The following is a 20,711-nucleotide window of genomic DNA, read 5'->3' on the forward strand; positions in this document are numbered from 1 at the left end:
GCAGACGTTTCACGTTTAATATCTGCAACTGTTTTTTTTATTATTATTTTCAAATTGACCCAAGAGGAGAAAGGGGGGTTATAATAATAGGAAACATTTTGCTTCAAAATATTGATTATTATTACATTTGACTTTGGGGAAGATAAAGGAGCACAGTTTAAGAGCAGAAGAAGGGATATACATACATACATACAGTACAGGTAAGCATAGCACCATTTTACAATGAATACTGGTGTTCTTAGCTTTGTGTATGTGTACAGTATTATACTAGAACTTTGTAGAACCAAACGTGGAAGGGTGATCTGTGTATCTGTGCGGAAAGGGGGGAGAGGGGCTTGCCGTCTTGTCAATGGGGTCCCATGTGAAATATCCTACTCCTCAACCTTTAACAACTTGTGAACTTTTTCTTTTTTTTTACCCACCAGATGTCAGAAACATAGTGCTGCAAAAACAAACCAATAAAACTTGAAATGGTGAAACATTCAAAGGGTTCTTGTACAATGCAAAGCCAGTAAGTAAGACTGTATTTCAGGTTGCCATGTGTGGATTCTTGCAGTGAGAATTGTAGTTTTTCCCTCCTTTTCCTTCATCACAAAGCCTGTCTAAAAGTTCCCCATAATTTACGGTTACAACATCCATTAGTCTCTTTAAAAACACCTTTACATTCTTTGGGCTGGGTATCAGTGACACAAACTATTAACATTTCAGCATTACCCTTCAGAGTGAGGCCTTAACCCATAAGAACCCACGGTGACACCAGTGTAACAAGCACTTTGAGTGCCCCAGTCTCTTCCTTGTAAAGCTTTATGTCTGACCTTAACTCATTAAGTCCTTTAAGGAAAAATGGGTCTGGGTTCTTATGGGTTAAACACAAACTAGGCTATAGAGGATCTACATTTGCTATGTGACGGGTGGAAGACCCGGTTCAAACAGTAAGAGCCTGCATGTGAAATCTCTCTGCTATTCCTTATTTGTGGACAAAGTCAGACAGACTTGATCCTGCTAAGTCACACAAATGGCTATTTAATCTATATTTATCTATGAGGATTAGTATTTCTGATGTGTACTTAAACTGATAACTGCTTGCTGAGCAGGCTGTCAATGTAAAACAAGAACAGTACCCATTTTCTTTGTAGCCCAACAGGTGACCAGTGCTCTGCATTGCCCAACATCCATCCTTTCCCGGTCACGCATCCATTTCCATATGAAAATATAATGGGCTACACTGACGGTTAACATGCATACACGCTTTCTCTGTCACACACACAAACATGTATTCAAGTTGAGCTGTCCCACACACAGGCTTGCACAATCCTGAGCCCAACCAGATAGGACGTTTCTTGAAAATTACAATTATTCCTTTATACTGCAACGCAAGAACTGATTGGCTATCGCTTGGGGAAACCAATACTGACCCCCGAGTGATATAAGAAGTAGGATCAAAGAAAGGAGATGCTCTATTCACACAAACACACACACACACCCACACATGCTGTCTTTACTCCGCTCCGAGACAAAACAACACATTCTAAATGCTCCTTTGCCAACCGTTACACTTCCTCCAATCCAAGGCTTTTCTGTTTGATATGGCTTATCACTGTAGTACACAGGCCGAGCCCAAATACACTTCTGTTTTGAAAATGGACTTGGGCCCAGTCCTGCTTTAAACTGCTGTTTGTGAACTGAGAGACGAATGAATTGAACTGCATGAGGGTTTCTGAGGCCTAGGAAGAGAAAGGATGAAACACTGATGATACAGTAGACCATGAGACAGCTGGCAGAACTGCAGATTGGCAGGAACGATGAAGTCAATCTATTCCAATCAGGGTGAAAGCTAAAAGGGTTTCCTCTATATTTCTGCTCAACAACTCCGATCTAGCTTCAACTAAACGGCGTATTTACTCCTCTCTTTGGAGACTTTCCGCTCCGCTTCTGTTTTGATAAGGAAACGAGAAAAGCTCAAAGAAATCTGGGTCAAATTCAATTCAGATGCCACACCCTTTATGACAATTCTTCCTCTGGTCTTTAAAGCATCACTGTCTAATCCTTCCTGGTCTGGTTCCAGACTGAGGCAGAAGCAAAAAACTTTCCACATTCCTGAGAGTACAAGTACCATCCAGCAACTTCAAATCCTTACTAAGTCAATTACTGTAAGACACAAGGGGCGACAAACATGCATTCACACACATGCACACGCGCACACACACACACACACACCAGTCAGACACTCATGCACACCAAGATTGTATTCTCAAAACCCACACATTACCTCACAGAATCACACCACAGACTACAAACAACTAGGTCTCGACAGTGATTTACTGTACACAACCACATCAAGTGCTAAAGTTTCGGGGGTTGAGGATATACTGTTTGTTACGTATAGGGCTCTCTGACTGTTAAAAAATAATCCCTACTATATACATACGCATTAACTTTATTAGGGGTAATATCTTGTTGGAAAATATATATGCCTTTGAATAGTCTGCTTGAAATTTAAAAAAAAAGATAATTACTTATGTTGTTGGCACTTGGAATCACTAAACCCGTTATACGTGCAGTGATCACCCTGCAAATAATTCAGTTAAACTGTAATCTAGATGCTCGCCAAACATGATTTGTAATTACAAAGTTAAAAGAGCTATTTTTGTCTCAGAGAAAGTGCTGGGAAACACAACTTCCAAAATAAAATAAAATAAAAAAACAACAGGCCCAACCTGTTTTTTTTTTTAAAAACACACTGACAGAACTTTAAAGTCTCGTTTTGGACTTATTTTTTCAGAGACTTGGGGGAGGGGGCCTAAGCGAGCACATCACTGCTCCATCTTTGACCAGGAAACACTTAAAGTAAAAATTCATTTTTCAAAAGCGACTAATAAAAGCTTACACAATTATCTTTCCATGCAATCATATAAAATACTACATTTCTGTTTTCCGTTAGGCTATATTGGATATTTACAAGTTGTTTTTTTTTATCATACAGTAAATCTGTACAAGGTCAGTCCTTTTTGACACAACTTCAAAAAGAGTTGGTCGTTACCGAAGCGATAAGATGTCTTCTCTATTTTCTCAGGTCTCCACGGAGACTGGTGCTCCCTCTCAATCCTGCCTCCAGCAAGGGAAACAGGGATTTTAATCCATCCTGTTGCCATGGAGACAATCTTTGGTGAGTTCCTCGAGAACTCACAGACTTTCCTCTTTCCTATGATTTATTTCTTTCAGATGGAGGAAGGGAGGCCAACGATTTTAGGGGAAAGGAAGTTTGTGACAGCCACACAACCAAAACTACCGTATGCAGCAATCCCTTAAGAGTTTCAGTTCCCCACGTTTTCTCACTCGACACAGTTTCCCACACACTTCACTGCGGTTGGCTGCTGACACCGTCAGTCCTGTGTGATGATGAGGCTTTCTGTTGTTTCTGGGGCTGTGGTTTCAGCTGCTGCTGGTGCCTCTGGTGGTGAGATTGTTGCTGTTGTTGTCTTTGTTGCTGCTGTTGCTGCGGTTGTTGTTGTTGTTGCTGCTGCTGCTGTGGTTGCTGGGGATGTGTTGCTTGGGTGAAAGTTCCCTGTTGTTGGAGTGGGAAAGCTGCCTGCAGTATCAGCTGGGTGGACTGATTACTATGGAGCAGACGAGTGCCCTGGCAGCAAAATAGTGCATTAATATTAGAATATGAAGCAGATACCTCTTATTATCCTCATACTATAATGTGATTAAATCCCTCTTTCTCTTGTAGCACACTCTACAGGTAACACCGTGAAGTGGAAATGCTGCTGCAGATACTTCAGACATTTGGTTAACAGTAGGTACATTATTTAATAGTTACTCACTATAGCATAGAGACAACAAATCTGTTCAGAAAAGAAATATATGAATAATGAAATATCTTAAAGATACTTCTCCATATACTACCAGGCAAGAGTTTGGACTCACCCCTAATTTTTCTGTGATTGGTTCATATTACCTAAATTATGAGCGCAATTCAGCCATGTTTCATTTCTAATCACAGTAGAACTATAGATAAGAACACTGAAAACAAAATTGAAGCATTTAGCATATAACACTGTTAATACAATGTCTAAATCTGTGACTCATCAAATAGCCTCCTTTAGCTTTGATAACTGCTTGACAAATTCGAGGCATTCTTGCAGTCAGTGACATGGGATAATCACTTATTATAATTTCCTCCCATGCTTCTGCCAACATCTCAAAGGTTTGCAACACTTGTGGGTTGCTTGTTCTTGACGTTTCTGTCCAGTTCATCCCATGCAAGTTTGATGGGGTTAAAGTCAGGGGATTGAGCCGGCCAAGTCATAATCCTTAGCTTCCCCTCCTCTTCTTTCTTGGCCAAAAACCTCTGACACAGTTTGGAGGTGTGCTTTGGATCATTGTCTTGTTGTAGTGTGAATGGCTGTCCCACTAAACGCAGCCCAGAGGGAATGGCATGCCTCTGTCAGATACTGTGGTATCCATGCTGATTTAGAATCCCTGTGACTTTGTGCAGATCACCAGTCTGACCCCCTGCAAAACAGCCCCAGACATCACGCTACCTCCACCATGCTTTACTGTGGGAACAACACATGCAGGAGTCAAGCGTTCTCCAACCCTACGTCGAACGGACTTGCGCCGTTTTGATCCAAACATTTCAAACTTTGACTCATCTGTAAACAGAACTGTTTTCCATTCTTCTACAGTCCAGTTTCTATGTTCTTTAGCCCACTGAAGTCTCTTCTTTATGTTCTGCTTTCTTAGCAGTGGTTTCCTGGCAGCTACCCTGCCTTTCAGACCAGATTCCTGCAGTCTATGCTGCACAGTATCCACTGACACATTATTGCTCCTGGTTGAGTTTAGCTGAGCTCTTATTTCTGGGGCTGCCTTTTGTGTATTTCGAAGACTGGTGACCTTGATGAACTTAACTTCAGCTTTAGACGTGACTCTGCTTCTACCAGAACGAAATCTGTCCTCATGTGACCCTTTTTCTTCACATCTCTTTACTGTTTTTGCAACTCCACTTTGTGAGACTTAAACTTTCTGAGCAATTTGTCTTGCAGAATAACCTTCCTTTTTTCAAAACCTGAATTTCAATCCTTTTTTCTTTGCTTAACTGAGGTTTTCTGGCCATTTTTGTGCTACTTCAGATTTAGATAATTTTCAAATTAGCTAAAGACATTCTTCTTTCCAGAAACTGTCACTCTTTTATATCAACTCGAAAAGGTAACACAAAATATTTGTGAACAGCGTAAAGAACTTTGAATCAAGGTGTGAAAAACATTCTGTTGGGACGGCATAGTTATTACAGGGGACATGCAACCCTTTGTAAAGATATTTTAAGTGCTTTAACCAAACAAAAGATGTTGCTACCTAAACCTAGTAATGCTTTCATCAATAAATGCTTAGAAATATCCATACTTGAGGGCCATACTTGATTAAATTTTGTTCATAGCATACTCATGAATGTTCTTGCAATAATTAGAAATAACAAATTGCTAAAATTAGCTCTTAATTGGGCTGTTTTGACAAAAATACGGGAAAATTAGGGGTGAGTCCAAACTTTTGCCTGGTAGTGTATGTCTCCAAAATATCTTATAATGTATGACATTTTCCGCGACCCTAGTGAGGATAAAGCGGTGTTCTGCCCAGTGTTGATACCTGTAGGAATTGCTGTTGTTGCTGCTGCCCCTGCTGGCTACTCTGTGCCACTACAGCTGTCTGGTTTTGACCGTCGGGCTGACCTTGGGGCGGTTGGGCCGGCTGCAGAGTCAGGGTCTGGGGCTGCCCCCCCTGCTGAAGTGATACAAAGTGTCAACCAAGATTAAAGATATATAACCCAATATAGGACCAAAACAGCATGAAGAATTTCTCAGCATTAGTTTTGTGTAGAATACTGTCATCCACTGCTTATACAAAGAAAGCACATTAAGCTATATCTTTATGATTCCTCTTAACAGATGTGAGATCCACTTATGAAACACTTTTTTGCACTGGAAAACCAGATTAGCTATCAACGTTACCAAACACTGTATCTATGTTTATAGATATCTGCCTCTGATAGTGGTATTTGGGTTGAAAGGGCTCGACAAAAGTTCGCAATTTTTAAAAATAAAAAAGGAACCTTTTTTATATTAAATACCTTGAGATCAAATTTAATCATATTCTAATATTGTCCTGATGTACAAGTACCGTAAAACAGGGCTATAAGGGACAGCGGGGTAATAAGGGACATTTTTCCGGAAAATGTTTTAAATGTAATTCTGCGGTTTCTATGTTGAACAGGATGCAGTTTTGTGTTGACATTTGTGTTGACAACACAAAACCGCATCCTGCTCAACATAAAAACCGCAGAATTACATTTAAAACATTTTCCGGAAAATGTCCCTTATTACCCTGCTGTCCCTTATGGCCCCGTTTTACGGTAACATACTTTTTTAACCAATTACCAATACAAACTTTTTTTAAACAAACATTTTTACAAGGCTGATTTAAAGGGCTAAGATGTAAAAAAAAAAAATCTCACAATCTGTCAGCACTGAGCATCTGGGTAGAACTTCATATTGTCACTTACACTGGCTCTAGTCAAAACAGTTGTCATCTTACATGGATAGTTTTTTTTAGTTTGACTGTGTGTGTGTGTGTGTGTGTGTGTGTGTGTGTGTGTGTGTGTGTGTGTGTGTGTGTGTGTGTGTGTGTGTGTGTGTGTGTGTGTGTGTGTGTGTGTGTGTGTTTACCTGCTGGCCACCAAAGGGGTTGTATGCAGTAACCACCTGCCCCATGAACATAGAGGTGGGCACCATGACCGCACCACATGCATGCATGGGAGTCGTTACTAGCTTGGTCACTAGCTGCTGCCCTGCTGGGAATCTATAGGGATATTGAGAGAAATCAGAAAAAAAATGCATCACTGCCTGCGTATTACACTAGATTCAGATCTACTTCAACAGTCTGGTTAATATCGGGTATCAAGTTTGATTTTTGCCTACTGACCGAATCTGTCGGTCCTGTGTGAACGTGGCCACAGCTGTGCCTTGCTGTGTGTTGTTCTGTGGCAGGCTGGTGCTGATCTGCAGCACATTTGGCTGTCCTGGCTGGGAAATCATCATGGTGTTGTATAAGGGAGCCGATACAGAGCCCTGGGTCTGGGGCTGGGCCTGGGGAGGTTGCTGAGGCTGACGCTGTGGCTGTAAAGGAACAAAGAGGAAGGGATGGCAGTAAGGACTTTCAAATAAAGTGAAGTTATTAAGGATCATTTCTGCAGATTATTGTCCATTTTCCCATTCAATTTCATAATAATAAATTAAAATTTTGAACATAGCTTAAAATACACTCAAGAGATCATAAACTCATAAGTACACAGAAAATAAAATAAAGCTGCTGTTTAGAATGGACTTTTTTTTTTTTTTTTTTTTAACAATGTGACAGGGTAATCAATGTTTCACAGTAGAACAATATGGAGGTTGTCTCTAACCATGTCACATATGGTTTATGTGCTTAATGACACTTCACTAGTATCACTGATTATTGTCTCACATGAATAAAAAGTCCAGCAGCTGGCCCTGTGGCTCTTTCTGTCATCTGAATGAACTGTAAACATTTCAGCCTCACAGGATGGCATTATGTTTGCATACTTCATGAAAGACTCATCATGGATGTGACTAAAAGGGTCAAAGGTTCACACAAGATTAGTATTCTCAGAGTATCTTAAATACAGAGTACACAACTGTTACAAATATTGCAAATTTCTCTGACATTAAACAGAAAAAAAAAATCACAAATGATCTTTTGTTTTAGAATCACAATTGCACAGGGAAACAAATTAAACCCTTTCTCATTTTCACCTGTGTAAGGGCGTTGGTTTGCTGCTGTAGGTTCTGTTGAGGGGGTGGAGCTTGCTGCTGGATGGTGAGCTGCTGAGTTCCTGAATGGACGGGGTTAATCGTTGTTTGCTGGACCTGATTGGTCAAAGCAGTTGCTTGCTGGATTGACCCAACCTGAGGGAGCTGTACATTCATCACGCCACCCTGCTGCTGCAGCAACATCTGAGGAGACGGAGACGACGAACGTCAGGGAACAGAATAATCGACTGAGAAAAATTAGCTTGGCAGGACGCAGATTCAGGTGGTGGCACTCTATTATTGCCGTTTCCTCTGAATACAAGGAAAATAATACATAATGCATGATTCTAATCCTTATCTAGGTCAGGCAAAACTAGACAACACAGCAGGAACAGACAAAGCGTGATATCTTTTGAAGAGAAGAGGTCCCATTGCAGTTTTGTTTAAATAAGAGATTTTCCAAATCTAGAAAATATTCTGGGGAAAAACCTTAATGCTACAATTTAACTCGTAAGTCTTCATGCAGTTACGCTGTGAACAAAATAAAGCCTATTCGTTTATTGTCTGAATATCATTTTTCTTTTTCTGTAAATACCATGCAGTATACATGGTATTTGAGAACAGTCTGTTCAAATATAGGATATGTCTTTTAGCCTTTAACTCGGTCTTTTATCTTCTCAACAAGTAAAACTGACAAAGAGATATGAGGGGAAGAGAGAAATAAAAGAATGGAAGAGAACGTTTCAGTGGGTAAGGAGTTAATTCACTGCATTACGTCACAATGGACACAATAAATAAGACTAAATGTAATAAATAAACAACACATGGTTTCATTGACATTACAAAATGTTACAAACTTGACAGTAATCTAGTGTAAGTATGCGTCCACAGCTTACTTGTATCCCCTGTCCCTGAACTCTCTGCAGCTGCTCCTGGATGTGCCTCAGCTCCTCCTGCTGTCGCTGGATGTTGGCCTGGATCATTCTGGTCCTCTGCTCTAGCTGATCCTTTAGGTGCTGCATGGCATTCACCTGCGCTGAGAACTCCATGACCGGCTGTGGGCGGAGAGAAAGAACATGCAATGCAATGTGTACGCAGTAAACTGATGTTTTAGTGTGAATTAGATCAAAATGCAGACCAAACTCCAAAGTAGGGATGTAGCTACAGTTAATATTATTTCTATCACTGACTAGTCCACTATTTTCTCTAATTAATAATTTAGTGAATAAAATGTCAGAAGAGAGTAAAAAAGGCTTTTTTGCAATTCCCACAGGGCAAAGTGACATTTTTCAGTTGTGATTTGAACAAGTCAAAAGTCCAAGATTGAAAAGTAGCACATTATTATTTATACTACAAAAAACTGAAATTACTAACTTTTGAGAACCTTTGGCAATATTTAGTGAAAACAAGACACTTCAATAATTAACCTGTTGTTAAATTAAATAAGTGAATGAATAAGTGAGACATTTTTTCAGCTCTACTTCACTGCACATCATGGCATGTCCCAAATATAGCATCACCATTCTGACCTGTACATTTGCCTGGAGCTGCTGTGGTTGCTGTTGTTGTTGCTGTTGTTGCTGCTGCTGCTGCTGCTGCTGCTGTTGCGTTATCATGCCTGGAGTTGCACTCTGTCCTGTGGTCTGAGAGCTCATAGACTGCAACAAATACAGAAAGTTGACAAGAGTTATGGCAACATACGTGTACGAATTTCCTTAATTCCACTGCATTATAACAGCTCATGTACACATTTTGCAGCTACCTCACATTCAATCATTTTCAGTCAGTTGGGGAACGCACACATTTTAGGGTATTTTTCTTTTCATGGTATTATCTTTGCTAAACTGGTGTCATAGAATCCCTTATGCTTGTCCACTTTGACAATGAACCTCTCGTAATTTATACTGACAGCAATGCTGCTCCAATGTTGACTTCTGGCCTTCTGTAACCTGTGACATTACCAGCATACCACCCCCACCCCTCACTCTGTCACTGAAAACGAGACTTTACAGATTTTGGATGTCTTGGTGATGATGACATCAAAAGAAGTATGTTTGTGCCATCTGCCCTTGGCATACTTTTCTGCAGCACTGTGGAGAATAAACTCAAGTAGGTGTTATTGTACGTACAGTCCAGTATTTGGATAGAATTTGTGTACATCAATATACAAAGAACTGTGTTCGTGATACAGCCATTTTAACACACAGTCCTCAAAGTTTAGGTATTCAAAAGTAATTGGATAAAGCAACATCATCATATTTAATACTTTGTTGAAAATCCTTTGGTCTATGACTGCTTGAACCCACACACAGGATCAGTTTCTATGTATCTTTGCTAGTGTTGCTATGTCAGGCCTTCACTGCAGCCACCTTCAGCTCCAGCTTGTCATGGGGTGTGTTTGTCACAAAGCAAGACTTATGGTTTGTCCAAACTACATGTCTGAGGTCAGATTGTGCCAGACAGCTTCACACAGAATGTTCTCGTGTATCTCTGCATTTGTCCAGTTGCCTTTGTCAGCAGTGGAAATCACCACTAATTGCCAGTGTGCTACTTCCACTGGCAGTCAAACATGTCCCAGCTCTGAAAGAACAACGTTTCACAGATGAAGAGGTACACTTCAGGTCATGACCTATTTTTTTTTCTCCACGCTTTCCTCTTTCCATCACTGACACACTGACAGAGCTTTATTTTAATTTTATCCGTTTACCAAGCTCTGTTTCACTTTAAGAAACTGAAAATCCATCTACATTTGTGCTACTCATGGCCAAAAAGAATGCCAAAAAAAGTTTTAGTAAAAATTGAAAGTTGCTATATATCACTGTTGTTGGCCAATCATGCCTCACCTGGCTGCTGATGGATGAGCGACGCTGTGATGTCATCTCCATGGTGGAGGCCAGCGACTGCAGAGGAGGCGTGGCGGTGTCCATGTGTAGCTTGGAAGCTGTTGCTGCACAGACAAAATCATGAATGGCAAAGATTTCTATTCAAACACTGCTGACATTATCATATCATCTTACTGCAGCGTTTAGTCAATTCACTTTAAGCCCAGAACAGATATGTCACTGCTTCCTCTCTACAGTATATAATTGGGTCTAACTCACTGACATTAAGCATGCACATGCATCTCTGTGTTTGTTCTTACAAGTGCAAGTGTTGTCAGAGACATGTGATGAGGACTTGCGGGAACTTCGCGAGGAGGTTGAGGGTGTTTGGCTGCGGTCAAATCGCTCCAGAGCCTCCTTCAAGCTGGATGTATTGAGCTGTGACTCTGAGCCGGAGTCTTGACTCTACAAAATAAAAGAGAAAATATTTGAGGTAGCTGATCCTTTAAATATAAATAGACACAGATCTATTTATAGATTTATAGACACAGGGTAAATGAACAAAGATCAAAATCAGACTGACCCCCAAGCCAACACATAGTAAATACACATTCACTTCAGCCTGCTAACCCATAATACACACTGATAGCTACCACACAGATGTCCAAAAAGGATAATTGAGCAACAAGAAAAAGTGGAACATTGAACGATTAATAATCACTATCCAACTGTTGTATGTGTTTTTTAATTCCTCCCAAACTTTGATTTACAATACGTCTATTGTTCTCTTCTTGATGTCATTACTGAAGAAAGGAAAAGCCCCACTCACTGAGATAACATCAGAGAGCAATCCATTGGCCATTTTTGTGGACGGTGTGACAAGTGACAACAAATATTAATCAGCAGCAGGAAGTTGCTGAGAGAAGTCAATGGATAATGTGGAACAGGAGGTGTTTGACTTCCCATTGTAAGAGACAGTTAGATTAAAAACATGTTTTGGGACTTTGTGTGAACAAATCTAATAATACAATGGCTCCCAATGAGGCTGAATTTATTACTTTTTATGTGCAAAATCTTGTCTTTAAAGATTTATAGTCAGTCAGTTAATCTTAGTTTAATTACACCAATTAAGTCTTAAGAAACAGAAAAAAATCTCTCCCATGCTTTACATGCTGGGGTTTCTTTAATTATCGGGATTATGCACTATAAAAATATATGACTGTAGACCATTTCTAGAAGTTATTGCTTACCTTATCCGCAGTGACTTCTGGAGTAGACTCCTCAATTCCCATCCCTCTGCGTTGTTCTGCCCTAACCTCTGCATAGCTGCATTTTAGACAAAAAAAGGGTTGTTTCAGTGAAGAAGCAACAAGGTGGTGCACATGAGTGATGTGACAACGTAAATACTGCGGGACCTGTAATCACATAATTGCACTGAATACACGAAAAGCCTTTTATTCTAATAGACTCAGTAATGATTTGGAAATGTCATAAGATTGTCAAACAAAACAAACAAAAAAAAATATCTGCATGTGAAAAAGAGAAGCTGAGACAGCGTTCAGCTGAACATACCTGACTACTGTGTGTGTGCAGACAATAAACTCTGGTCGGGAGTTCCACTGGTGATAGGTGATGTAGTAGTGTGTCTGTAGCCAGATCCACTGTTGACCTTTAGTCAGGAAACGGTAGTAGCATGACTTCCCTTTACCATACTGCATCACTGAGCAGGAGAGGGGCAGAAGCAAGCAAAAGCAAAGATGTTACAAACAACAAGTCTAGAAAGGCTACTTCATTCAATATGAGAAAATGTAAGTCCTTACAGTGTTCGTGACATTTGGCTAGAGTCCCCAGGTCGTCCACATGGTAATAGTCATACCCCGATGTTCCCAGAACTTCAAAAGGCAGGTAGCCTATGATTGGTGGAGCTCTGAAAAGAGAAGAAAGCATATTCTCAGTGTGCTGCTGATGTGAGACTGCTGAACAGGTATTGGCAATTACCTACTGAATTCACACAAACAGCTAATCAGACTCAACTAGTATATACAAGCAGGGTTTGTTGCTTGCTTCTTTACAATAACGCCCTAAAATCAGCAAAATTTGCACCGTATAATCAAAACATATTAGTTTTGTGGTGAAAAAAAAAGACATCCAAGATAATTTGAAAAATTATGGCTTGTTTGACATGTATTTATAAACACTTGCTTATACTGCCTCCAGTACTGGCATTTTATTGCAATTATGACTAACAAGCATCAGCTCAAGTATTAACACAACCAAGTCTGTTTCATTCATTTACAAGTTCATACAAAATTTGAACACGATGTAACTCTAAAGGGTTTATATTTGTTTAGAATGACCACAACTGCCAGACACAATATGGTTTAAACCGAAGAAAATGAGAATAACAGTGTGCATTTGCAGACAGTCTCTCTTGGAAGAGGCACAGTGCTGCATTCAGCTGCTTTTGTAAAAAGGGACAGAAATAAATGTCAAGTATGAAAAACAAGAGCCTGACAAGTTCCTGGCTCCTCTCTCTCACATCTGCACAGCTCGCCAATCAAAACATGAAGTGGGCGTGAATGTTGTTAGTTTCACAAAGTTGCAAAAACTTCCAAACAGTTGTTCCTACTCTGACATCAGAAAGGTGTGTGTGTGCAAGAACTACAACAAACAGTTCTGAATGAGCATACTGGCAGCTTAAGGAGCAACGCACAATTAAATGTGCGTATTTGTGTGTTTACCTATGGTCTAAAAACAGGAATTTCCATTCTAGACTGTGCCTGGAGGTGAATTCTTCATTTGGCTCCTCCACTGTACACATTTCCTATGAATATAAAAGCAGAATGAGCAGATGTTTAGAGTCAAGAGATTTTCAATAAATTGACAGAATAGTTACCAAAGTGAGTCCATGTCTTGACAATACCTTGATAAACTGAGGTTTGGCCAAACGAACTGTGGCGACAAAGCACACTTGGTCATCAAAGGCAGGTTGTAGTGACCGCTGTAACACCCCTGCCAGACCATTCCTCGTCACATTGGGAACTGCACAACAGAGAACAGAGTTGTTTACTCCGTCAGTCAAGCAATATATAGCTATATATGGCTCTGAAAGTAGGGCATGGAATGACCACTGCCAAGATTAGTACACGAACGATGGCACTGTGAAAAATGCATGCATTGTCCAGTTTACAATCAATGTCAAAATCTAGTTTCAGCAACTTCTACTTAAAATGGAATTGAGACACAAAATTTTATGTCACATTATACTGGAGCATCTGTAAACATGCATGCTTGTTAGAAATAATAGAAGACAAAATTGGATGTTAAACTTTCAAAAGATCAACTCCCTGTTTTCATGCCATTTAACAGCTCTTAAATGTCTCACATGCAAAAAGAAAAAAAAAAAAACATACTATGTAACTACTGACATACCATTATTGAGAGACTTGAAGTTGCCGATGAACTTAACATATTCATAGATGGGGGGTTCTTTGGGGTCAATGGCCCCTCGCAGCATATGACAACTGAACTCCATGTGATTCTTAGCTGGAAACAAAAAAAATTTGCAATTACAAAAAGGAGAAAAATACAATTGCTGTGGCATCCAGGATAAAAATATTGTTCACATTTTCAAAATGTCTTATGGCACTGGAATGAAATCAAGACAAACAGAGATAACGCTGCCTAAGCATCATTCACAAAATGAGAGAGACTTTTTGTGTTGCAGCACTGAGAACAAATAGTGGCTCCTTGTTTAGCTGTTCCAGTCAGAAAAGATAAAACTTAAGATAAGACTGATCCCCGGGGTGAAATTCACATGTTCAATTTCACACTATGTTTAAGTTTTACTCATTTTGTTCTTTTTCAGCGATATGGCCACAATGTGTTGTTATAGTCAGTGGGATAACTACTATATGGGTTGTTAGCGGTCTTAGTTTGTTTGTCTTTCCTTTGCTTTATAATGCCCAAACACACACAAATGAATTTTAAAAATCAGATAACAGTGAATAACTATCCCACTGAAGACACAATACAAACATCAAGTATTGTACAAAATAACTACGTGTTACTGACTCTTTAGGTAATCAGTGCTAAGGCTGTCTGAGTCGGTGGGATGTGTGGACAGAGCCTTGTAGACATCGGAGTGTTCCCCAATTGGCAGGAAGTTTAAGAGGTTCTGGTCCACCAAGTCCGCCTGACAAACACACACACACAAACATTTGTACGCGAGAACAAACACACAAATCAGAGAAAAGGCCAAACCCTTTTCAGCACACATAGGTCATCCTGAAATGATTAATGTGAATCAGACAAAAAAAAAAAAATCCTGTTAAAACTTGTTTTACAATACAGTGGATTAGTAATACATACCAGACAAGAGGAAAACCAGTACTACTCACCGGTAAGTGCTCTAGTAATGAGGTGACACTCTCAGAGACGTAGAGGATGTTACCATCAGTCATTATTGCTATAAAGAACCCGTCCAGAGCCTGATAAAGGAGGCAAAAAGAAGAGTGTGAGATGTCGTTCAATAGTAGTTATTGTAAATAATTGCAACAATAATAAAAAAGAACGTAAATGACTTTGATGTTGGACTTTGTTTATATCAGAACATATTTCAAACCTTAAACAGACAAAGGGGAGTTGAAACCGCTTAAACCATATGATAACTTATAAAACTGAATTAGAATCTTCAGAAATCTGTTGTGACTTAGATATGTCTGGACAGATTACCAGTCATCCAGGACATGATAATCCTAAGAGCTTCAGGAAAAACCAACTGTGTATCTGCTTTAGCCTTTTGAAAATTCATTGAAGAAGCTTCTTCAACTCTGAACTAAGGAGTCCAGTTATTTTTCACTGAGGCTCTTCGGATTTAGATCTGAAAACTTTACCACAGCATCAACATAACAGTGCCTAAAACACCTGCAATTCCACCTAACAAACAGAATTACGGTACACAATGTAAGATTTCTGACCTCCAGCATGAGTTGGGTGAACTCTTCATTGCTAAGAAATGGAGGCTTCCAGTCCTGCCTGATCTCACTCGACTCTGACAGAGCTGCGATCTCTGAAAAAGAAGAGAGAACGCAATTAGAATTTTAAGACGACAACTGTCTTTCGGGAAAATCTCAACTGGGGCAAAACATGATGAGGTGACAGCACATAAGAGACAACACAAACAACATGGAGTCAACACAAAAACTGATTGCAAGTATGTTTTGAGAGTACAAGGCCCACAGCAAAAGCACAGCACATTAACTGGACTCTAGATAACACAGTGCACCAGTGCAGTGACAGCTGATATACATTTATCTTGCACAGCAATGATAAGAGCTAGGATTAAAAGGGATATGATTCCTTGCACAGTGATTAAATATTTGAGGACAAAACAATCTACTGTGTCAAATTAGATTAATCAGAATTCAAAGGTACAACAAACAATCATTTAGTCAGAAGGCGCACGTTATATGTATAGCACCCGTGTTTCATTAAAAGTGTAACAAAAACACACTTTTATGATGAAGGTAAACAAGCCCTGAGAGCGGTGCACATGAAAGTGAATGATAAACCTCAATACGGAACAAGAAAAGTCCACTTTGTGAGGCGTCAAACAGAAACATAGGAGGTGAGGCGAGGCGAGGGTGGTGGAAAGCCCTCACCTTTGTGTTTACAAAGGAAGTCGATGCTTTTCTGCAGGATGGTGGACTTATCCATCTTCCTGGTGTTGCCCGGCAACATTGTGCCAAGTTCTTTGATGAGGTGATTGAACTGGTCTCTCCGTTTCTTCTCCGACTTGTTTCGGGACTCACTACAATCCAAGTCACAGTTACAAATTAGATTATAAATGATAAGCAAGTGAATTCTCTTAAGGGAGCCAAAAACTGGCTCATGCTCATCTGTAACTAATACATATTATATGTTGAGTACAAACTGCAACAATCATCAATCCAGTGTGCTTTTATATTTCTATCTAGCTTACCGTTTTGCTTTGTCCTTTTCATCTTCTTCCATCAATCCATCAAAGATGCTACAATCATCCCTAAAGGAGGAGAAATAATATTTACATGCTTTCACGTAGTCGCTTTAAGTTGATGCCTGTTTGTTGGAAACGTCAAAGTAGATATGTATTGTTAATAATAGCTAATGAAGGATGTTGGCTAATGACGGGAATTCTTACTATACATGCCAGCAGCAGGTTTATTTTTGGGTCACACAAAAAAAAAAGAGTTAGACAGAGAGAGGGAGAAGGAATGTGTTGTGCTTGCCAAGAAGGTTAAGCGCATTTGAGTAACAGGGTGTGTTCTTGGCTACGCTTCAGTTAATATCAGTCAAATCATTCTGAGTTGTACTGATGAACGATGTCCGGAGCTATAATAGTATTTTCATATTGGAATATTTTGTTTAAAAAAAAGCACTACAAAGGGAGATAGAGCTACAGATAAGATAAGATGGCTTAATGTTTTAGCAATCATATGTCTTGCAATTTTGCAGATGTGCGTATGAGTATATAGTGTTTACAGTATCTATGACGTCTTCATTTATTGTGTGTTTCTGAGTGTGTGTGGTACAAACCCTATGCTTGATGTCATGGTGGCTGCTGATCAGGGCTGTGGCTGCAGTGATTTGTTCTTTAGGCGTGAGGTAGGCATTTGGAAGACCGCCTAGAGGGACAAAAAACAGATAATATATTAGATTAATAACCAGCTATATTTCATATTGCACTTCAGTGGAGTAAAAACTGCAGTGAGAGCCAGAAAATGGTGTCCATTTTCTATACATCCCAACTGTAACTGACTCTGAATTAAATCCTGATTATGTAAAGATTTTCTAATTAGTTGTTTACACTTTAACACATTTGCAACTACGTGCAAGTATACACATAAAAACACATTCACCTTGGCAAACAGATCAACTCACTTTTAAAAACGGAACAAGCCAGGTCTTCAACTGTAAACTTGATTTCAAAGTAATTCTCCAACGCTAATTACCCTTATTAGCATTGCATATTTGTGGTTAGTAAAACATTATAACATGCTGCAACATGCATAATGAAAACAGATTTTTTTTTCATAAACTTAAGTGTACCACAATCCAGCTATGTGTGGGTCTGTGTAGTCGCTTCTCACCCCACTGCAGCTTATGCACGCGGTCAGTTAACGTCTTTTCTCAGGGGTTGTAGAAAGGGTTTGGGGTCAAAGCTGACTCTACGGTCAAAAGTGGTATTGAGGTCATTGGGGTCACGAGAGTGCAACAGGACGCAGGACAGACATGGTGGTCAACCAAACCTGCCGGAAAAATCAGAACAGATATCTGGGATTGTTGGGGTCAAGAGGTCAGCTTGAACACAGCTTGAAGTCATTTGCCATCGTCACTGCTGGCATTAGGATAGTGAATTAAATTCTCTTTTGCCATCTAAACTTTCATTTATACAGCAAGTCAACCACTTTCTACAGGCTAAAAAGTCAGATACACAAGAATACAAAAATCTTAGCTATAATCTGCATAAAAAAGAAGAAAAAAGTTGAATATTGGATGTCTGTATTGTGTAATGAGATACAGACCTCAGTGTAACAAAACAAATGTTATTACACTGCTATTGTCTTCAAAAGTGACCTTACTGCTTCATCAAACAAACACCAACTATTTTTCTTTGTTTTTTAAGAACTAGTTTCAGAGTGTGACATTTGCCACAATGACTTCAAAAATTAACATTTACTTCCAATTAATGCTGCCAGTGGCTGTTTTAGTACAAGTATATTAATTTTAACCAACTTAATAATAAATAATTCACAATAATATGAATGAAGGGGCTAGAATACCTATTCATTGTGCCACAACACCTTAAAATTGTTAACAATGCACATCCATGCAGCAAGGACAATCTGTAAAAAATCAATTTAAATACAAATTCAGAAAGTTTTTGCTTTTTTTAAAAAAAACTTACTTTCTGGAATGTCTCTCGCATGCAAAACACACTGTTTTAGATCCTAGCCTTCCCGGCACTGACAAATCTTCATGTGTAAGACACACCTCACCTGTAACACAAAAAGCCCAGACTCATTCACAAGCATACCACGGGGCCTGCATTCACCATTTACTATGCATGCAAATTCTAAGGCCAACGAGAAGTGTAAACATGTTGGCAGCTGCAAGAACAAAAAAGGAAAAAAAAAGGCTGCAACTATTTTTGTATTATTCGCTTTACCATTTACACAACGCCTGAAATAAAGTTCAGTCACAGTTTCTAGGGGTCCAATGTGACATCTTCAAATTGTTTGTTCAACAAACAGTCCACAACTAAAAGGCATTATGCTATTTATAGCTGCAATTAATGATTAATCTGCCATTAGTTTCTAAAATAGCAACTACAGCTTTATCAAATGATAACTATTAACTGTAATAAAATAGTGAAAATCACCCATCTCAGTTCCCTAGAGCACATAAACTATGCTTTTTGTTTGTTGTAGGACCAACAGTCAAAAACTTAAATATTCACATTAAATCCAACCTATACAATTAAAAAGCCGGAACTCAGGTAATGTTGACATTTTTCTGCTTGGAAAAACATACATACTATTTGAATCATCATTTTAGCATTTGTAGTACCTCTGTGAAGAGTCAAAAAAGGTGTTTCCAAACTTAAGTAGTCCCATCAACAACTTAACAGACCACCACATGAATCATACCGTCTTTCACTGAACACCATCGAAGAGGATTTTGCTGTAACATGACTGTAGACAGGAAGGTCATGGAGACTACAAGAAAACACACCGATAGCAGCATTGCTGTCCTGGATTCTTTTGACACTTATTGCATTTTTATATTTTTCCTGAGCCATCCTAAAGACATTTGAGGTCCCATGCTCTAATTTTGGATGCTGACCTACAGTCGTGTATTCCTCATGGCCAATAAGTGAAGCCTCATTAGACTGAGCTTCTTCATTGGGCGAAGAAGCGTTGCCAATGAATAAACTCTCATGCTAGCAATATGGCCGAATGGAGCCTTTACAGTGCAGTTGATCGGTACAGCCATAAGCTTCAAGATAAGTCATGGCAACATTAAAAATATATTTTTAGTGCCACAGGTGTTCGTTATACAACCGAAAGAGAGCAACCCATATAGCTAACTAGCAGGCAAGCTAAGCTTGCTACCGAAAACTGCCCATTTAACTCAGAGATTTAATGCTCTTACTGCCCCCCGTTTCCTGCTGCTACACTCGCAAACACTGACAGACACAGTTGTGACAGGTAGAGCATTTCACGTTTGTGAGATTTAATGGAGGACATAAAGAGGAAAATCAAGAATATATCACGGCAAGCTGGCGCCGAGTCCGACGCTGTCACGCCACAACTGACATTGAAAGACGGAATAATATCTGAAATATTACCGTTGGTCCGCAAACACCGCGAGAGAGCCGCGTCTAAACATCCGCGCGGGGCAAGGTCCTCGCAAAAGCCGACAAAAACGTTAACGTCGGCGGCACAGAAATGTCCAAAAGCGGCAACGGTGGAAACATTTCTCGCGGCAGATGTATGTACACACAAACACGGCTCCCACGGGCACACACGTACACACACGCTGGGCAAGGATACGCGCACGCTCGCCCACTCGTACACATAGAAACTGACTGCTCTGAATGTGGGTCACTGGGCCTTGCTCTCCCTCAAGCGTGCGGAAACAGTCCCGAAGCCTGCTCTGCAGTCCGACCGCTTCCGCACGCTAAAACACACGGTTCGCAAACCGCAAAAGGCCACGCTATTTCACGGTCCGCCACCGCCGCCGGCTTCGTATGTGCATTAAAAAGCCTCCTTACCTTCACGGATAGTCGACAGCAGCCTCCGTGTTTTGCTTACTTGAGCGTTGCATCGAGGCGGTGGGGGCCAGGAGGACTCTGGGTTGGGGAGAAAAACAGGAGGCCTACTTCATATTACGGCGTAGAGTCATGCGCAATAGAGACAGTAGGGCGCACTATTTGGCAAGTACAGTAGCAGCAAAACGGAGGGAATCGCTGAGTGATATTCAGACGGGAAATGACTCCGCGTTTCTCTGGCTGCTCTGT

At 40.0% G+C, this 20,711-nt stretch overlaps 1 protein-coding gene across 3 annotated transcripts; it reads right to left on the minus strand.

Moving 5' to 3' along the window:
- Positions 1 to 7: 7 nt before the first annotated feature.
- On the minus strand, positions 8 to 20,609 carry clockb (clock circadian regulator b). Of its 3 annotated transcripts, none has more exons than XM_022212899.2 (24): positions 20,466 to 20,609; positions 18,597 to 18,687; positions 17,779 to 17,937; positions 17,225 to 17,313; positions 16,632 to 16,691; positions 16,312 to 16,460; positions 15,628 to 15,719; positions 15,049 to 15,138; positions 14,723 to 14,843; positions 14,081 to 14,194; positions 13,572 to 13,690; positions 13,390 to 13,472; positions 12,469 to 12,575; positions 12,221 to 12,368; positions 11,899 to 11,974; positions 10,969 to 11,113; positions 10,670 to 10,773; positions 9,356 to 9,484; positions 8,723 to 8,881; positions 7,830 to 8,030; positions 6,979 to 7,172; positions 6,723 to 6,855; positions 5,647 to 5,778; positions 8 to 3,637 (listed from the first exon to the last, which is right to left on the minus strand). In XM_022212899.2, the coding sequence occupies exons 4-24, from the start codon at positions 17,239 to 17,241 to the stop codon at positions 3,359 to 3,361; spliced, it is 2,652 nt and encodes an 883-aa protein (XP_022068591.1). In that variant the 5' UTR covers positions 17,242 to 17,313; positions 17,779 to 17,937; positions 18,597 to 18,687; positions 20,466 to 20,609; the 3' UTR covers positions 8 to 3,358. The 3 variants fall into 3 exon arrangements, with proteins under 3 accessions (XP_022068591.1, XP_022068589.1, XP_022068590.1); XM_022212897.2 differs by having other exon boundaries at positions 5,647 to 5,781; XM_022212898.2 differs by lacking the exon at positions 20,466 to 20,609 and adding an exon at positions 20,040 to 20,408 and having other exon boundaries at positions 5,647 to 5,781.
- Positions 20,610 to 20,711: the final 102 nt, after the last annotated feature.

Source organism: Acanthochromis polyacanthus, chromosome 3 (genome assembly GCF_021347895.1).
Source record: "Acanthochromis polyacanthus isolate Apoly-LR-REF ecotype Palm Island chromosome 3, KAUST_Apoly_ChrSc, whole genome shotgun sequence".
Classification (NCBI taxonomy): Eukaryota; Metazoa; Chordata; class Actinopteri; family Pomacentridae; genus Acanthochromis; species Acanthochromis polyacanthus.